The sequence below is a fragment of the Nestor notabilis genome, unplaced genomic scaffold, assembly GCF_000696875.1.
Source record: "Nestor notabilis isolate BGI_N333 unplaced genomic scaffold, ASM69687v1 scaffold17699, whole genome shotgun sequence".
NCBI lineage: Eukaryota > Metazoa > Chordata > Aves > Psittaciformes > Psittacidae > Nestor > Nestor notabilis.
Window position 1 is genome coordinate 8,958 of NW_009943600.1, and position 5,190 is coordinate 14,147.

Genomic DNA, 5,190 nt, shown 5'->3' on the forward strand with positions numbered 1-5,190 from the left:
CCAGAGAGGAGGGGAACATGACAGCCTGTTTTATAGCATCATGCTTCTCTGTGAGGCCCCGCTCAGAGCATTTATTCCGGTGTTTATTAGAGCCCAAAAGGTGTTTCCTGTGGTGGGTGCAGAGCTGAAGCCATTCACTCGGCTTCCCTCTGCTGCTCCAGCTGCTTGTGCCATCAGCCAGATCCATAAACAAGGAGAAAACAAGGAACTTTGCTGATTGCTGCAGGTTTTGGGTCTTCAGAGTGTTGTTAAGAGCAGGATGAAGGGCTTTCCCCTGCTCTGTGGACTGCATATGTGTAAAGGGCTGATGGGGATGGGAGCATGGGGGTCTCTCGTCATGGTACACACACAGATGCTCCAGCATCACAGAGACAGTGAAAACAGAGCTGGTGGGGTGAGATGGGAGCAGGAGAACTCTCTCCTTTCATGGCTGATTCATCTCTCCCCCCCTGAGAGAAGAGGGGGCTGAATAGATGCATGAATAGATGTTGCTTTACATCCTGCTGCTGGTCCCAGGGTTTCTGGACAGGTTAATGAGCATGTTAACTGTGTATGAGTCAGGTAATGGGCCGTATACGTAAGTGCTTCCATTTGCTAACAGTCTCAGGAGCAAAAATTTTGTTGAAATTACTTATTACTTTGTTCTTAAGAAGAATAGACTGAGAGAGCTGGGCTGGGGCAGCTGGAGAAGAGAAGGCTCCTGAAGGGGACACCTTAGAGCAGCTCCAGTGCCTAAAGGGGCTCCAGGAGAGCTGGAGAGGAGCTTTGGACAAGGGATGTAGGGACAGGACCAGGGGAATGGCTTGAACCTGCCAGAGGGGAGACTGAGATGAGCTCTTGGGCAGAAGTTCTTCCCTGTGAGGGTGCTGAGGTGCTGGCACAGGGTGCCCAGAGAAGCTGTGGCTGCCCCATCCCTGGCAGTGTTCAAGGCCAGGTTGGACACAGGGGCTTGGAGCAACCTGCTCTAGTGGAAGGTGTCCCTGCCCGGGGCAGGGGTTGGAGCTGGATGGGCTTTAAGGTCCCTTCAACCAAACCAGGCTGGGATTCTAAGAAAGCAGCTGGTGATGCATAATTGTCTTAAATGGGACTGGCAGTTGTGGGGAGGAGATGGGGGTCGATATGATGGCTTCTACCTATGGCTTGGGGGCTCATCCTCATGCCTGCCACCGGCGATGCTCCAAGCTCATGCCAGAATCAGCCGGGAGAATCCCGGTGTGGGTTTGGCTCCTGCCGTGCACTGCAGGCAGGGAGGGTTTATGTGTTTTATCTCGGCCTCCCGGGATGGTGGATCGAATGTTTGTGCTCTCCCCCTGTGCACTGAGCTCTTGTCGAGTCGATGAGAAACCTCCACAAGCCTAACGTGCTGGGGAGCAGGCACAGCCGCCTGGTGAGTGTCCTGCGCAGGGCATCTTAATAAGGCAGGGACAGAGCGATGCGTAGGAACAGCAGCCCAAGCAAGCCAAGAGCCCAAACGGCTGCCTCTGCTCTGAGGGTCCCTTGGCTCAAAAGAGAAACCACTTAATTTACACCAGAGACTTGTTTCTTAGCTGCCGCTTCTGCTTTTAAGTCAATTTCGGGCTGCGAATGCATCCAGGTGCCCCGGCCGAAGCATCATCAGTGCTGTGGCAATGCTGGATCTGGACTTCCAGGCAGGTTTGGTGGCTGCATTGTGCCTCCTCACTGCAAGAACGTGTTGCTCTCGGTGGTGGAATTGTCATTATAATGAAGCAGGGGACGTGCCTAAGTGTTAAATCTTACTGAGCCTCGTTAGCATGAAAGCCATTAACGTGAACAAAAGCCGTTTTCAAGGTTGAATTGAGAAGCATCAGAGCATTAGAGTACTGGGGAGATTAAAATCAGTATTTGTTTGGCTATAATCTAATGTGCACGGAACAATAAGCATTTGATGACTAATTCTGGCAATGCTGGGTGTCTTATCGAAAAATAGATGTTTCGTTTCAAGCCTTTCTTTAGGGAGCAGCATAATTCTTCCATGCAGGCTTTGCTAACTCTGGGTATGCACAGAGCAGATCCCACCTCTGTGCCGAGAGGAGACGGGGCAGGACAGAGCTCCGGCTTGTGCATTTTCCCCTCTGAGTGCCAAACATATTGGCTCTGCTCAGCAAAGCGAGCAGGGATGAGGTTAAGGCAGGAGGTGGCTTCGAGGCGGCTCCCCCACCGTGCACTGATTGCAGGGATGGTGTTTTGCTGTTTGCTGGTGTTGATTTAGGCTACGAGGACAGCTCTGCTATCGCAGTGCTTCGCAGGCCTCCGGCTGTACTGGAACCTGGACTCCCCCTCAAGTCCATGGTCAAGTACATACTGTATCCTTTGGGAAGGGGTTTAATCCCTGCCCCGGGCAGGGACACCTTCCACTAGAGCAGGTTGCCCCAAGCCCCTGTGTCCAGCCTGGCCTTGAACACTGCCAGGGATGGGGCAGCCACAGCTTCTCTGGGCACCCTGTGCCAGCGCCTCAGCACCCTCACAGGGAAGAGCTTCTGCCTTGTATCCAACCTAAATCTACCCTGAATCTAATCAAAATCACAAAGAAATAGCACTGGTTTCCCATTAAAAACCTCTCTAAGGCCATAGGAGAGGCTACATGCCATTGTGGTAGCCCAAAGAGCTGCTGTAGATGCCACAGCCCCCATCACTGCACCAGCACGAAGGAAGGTCTCCCTCTGCAGCAGGGCTGGGGGGGTATTGCCAGCCCCCCCAGACCACTACTTTGTACAGGTGAAAGCAGAAATTCATTCCTCTGAAAGCTTCTGTGATTGAGGCAGATTAACCAGCGCTATATATAGGAATTATTGTTAGGGATTACAGAGCACTGTGCTGTGGAACTGCCTCTCGCAGCGTTCGGGGCTCTTTGCACAAACTCTCCCGCCCGGCTGCTGTTGCTAAGACTCCTGAGGCTTGAAAAGATGCATTTAAAACTAAACACATTGAGACAAGCCCCGTGTCCTGCTGCTGCTGGTAGGCACAGCCTGGAGCTGCCAGCACATCTGAAAAGCCTCCAAATTGGGGCTGGATTCTTTTGCTCCTTGGTTCCTTTTATTCCAGGCGAATGGCAGTGCTGTTCCTGGGGGATGTGGGATGAGCTGGTCCCTGTGGGGTTTGTGTATGCTGCTGGGTCAGAGCTGCCTGCCCTATGGCATCTGCTGTGCCTGGCTGATGGGGTGTGGGTACCAGGCCTCCAGCTTAGAGAAAACCCTGCAAAATACAAAGTTGTTTGGGTTTCTGTTAATGGAATTGTCCCAGAAGCTGCTCTCTGCTGTAAAACTGAATAAAGGGCTGAAAGACCCACTTAAAAGCTTATTTCCCCTCTCTTCAAGAAGCAGGAGCTCTCGCAGGCTGCCCAGAATGGGGCAGCTCTTGACCCCTCTGCATCCTCAGAGCAGCTTTGTTTCTCATCCCTGGGAGCTCCCCTGGAACTTGCTCGTGTGTTAGCCCTGTGATATGTGATGGAATATTGCAGCTCCTGGGATAGATGGGGGGAAAACAGGCAATTCAGCTTCCTGCAGCCTCCATGCATGGATCAGGCTGGCATGAGCTGCAGCTGCTCCTTGGTAGCATCACCTTAACCCAGCCCTGTGTGTATGGAAAATCTCTTGCTAACTGAGCTACATCTCATGCTCCTGCCTATCTTCTCCCTCTATCTGCTTGTGCAGTGGAGCAGGATTGGAGTAAGATACTAATGCAACCTTCATAGCTGCAAGGCGTGCGTGCGACAGGCTTCACCCAGGGCTGTAAACACCAGGCTCCTCACCTATAAGAGTCCCTGGGGTGTTTCCCACCTCCAGGTCTGTGTTCTCCTCTGGTTTTGAGGAACAGCTCAGAACTGACACACAAACCCTTCTCTGCCTTTCTCCTCAATGGAATATTTCAGCTGACGGCAGGATGTTCCCCAGCCCGGGTGCAGATATCCTTGCTCCCATTATGAAACCTCAATGAGCTGCTTTGTTCTTTTGTTTGGAGAGGAGGAGCGGGATGGCAGCGCTGCCCATCCTCCTCCTCCCCTCCAGGGGCTATTGAGGAGAGCAGGGAAGGGGAAAGATGCTCAGCACTGGCCTGTATCACTGCTAAAGGCTTCCCAAGGCACAGCTTTCTGCTCTAACTTGTTGCCAAAAAGATTTCCACCTTCCAGCATGAGGATTTGGGGCACACTCTTCCCCTCATGCACTTAAATAAGTCGAACATTGCAATGAGCCTAAAAACACCGGAGCAGACAGGAGAATTTCTCTGCTTGTTTCATGAGGTTGATGTTGATGCTGAATGCGGTGATTTATTTTATTGCCTCACTTCAAAGTGCTTTATGGTATTCTTGATTTTCATGTAATTTCTGCTCAAAACAAGGGAGGAGTTTTGTAATGGAAGGAAAAACCAGAGTCCAAGAATAATGCAGAACGAGAATGAACCCTGGAATCTGAATCCGAAGATGGGTGGAAATGACTCCAATAAATCAATAATATTCCTTTCAGTGCCTCTGAGCCATGGAGAGTGAGGTGAAGGAAAAATAAAATCACCCATTAACGTTAGCAGAATGTGGAGAATTACTCAAAAAGTGAGTTTCATAGAAATTGCATATTGAAGGATTGCAAAGGCTCTGGATAACAACTTCCAGAGCTGCTGGATGTGCCACAGGAGCTGGGCCCTCACTAACAGGAGCTCAGTCTGAGCCGGGACTCCAGAGCTGTCTGTGGCTTCATGCGTGTGCACCAGGGCAAGAGGCACACAGGAGCTACAATTAGCTTCCAGCATCCCCCATCTTCCCTGAATTCACCCCGTTTCCTTTTCTTGTTTCTCTGTTCTAGAGCAGAGGGAAGGATGTTCATTGTGGGGGGATGATTTGCAATGGGATCGATGGGTTCTGAACAAACAGTTTCGCAAAATATAAGTCAAATAATTTGTAAGGGAGGAGGAAAAGGCAAAGAAATGTGGGGAAAAACCCCAGCCAGGAGTCTGAAATGCTGCTCATCTCCACGGGTGCTGAAGTGCAGATGGAGCAAGGGTTTGAATTCAAGGTGAAGGCAGCAATGCAGTCAGAATCCCAGCCTGGTTTGGGTTGAAGGGACCTTAAAGCTCCTCCAGCTCCAACCCCTGCCACGGACAGGGACACCTTCCACTAGAGCAGGTTGCTCCAAGCCCCTGTGTCCAACCTGGCCTTGAACACTGCCAGGGATGGGGCAG

General features: G+C 51.3%; 1 protein-coding gene across 1 annotated transcript in view; it reads left to right on the forward strand.

Moving 5' to 3' along the window:
• The first annotated feature begins 1,336 nt into the window (after window positions 1-1,336).
• CORO2B (coronin, actin binding protein, 2B) overlaps window positions 1,337-5,190 on the forward strand; it is a 24,539-nt gene continuing 20,685 nt past the window's right edge. Inside the window, exon 1 of the mRNA XM_010022018.1 lies at window positions 1,337-1,387. Within this exon, the coding sequence (XP_010020320.1) occupies window positions 1,337-1,387 (51 nt within the window). The remainder of the gene's footprint in view (window positions 1,388-5,190) is intronic.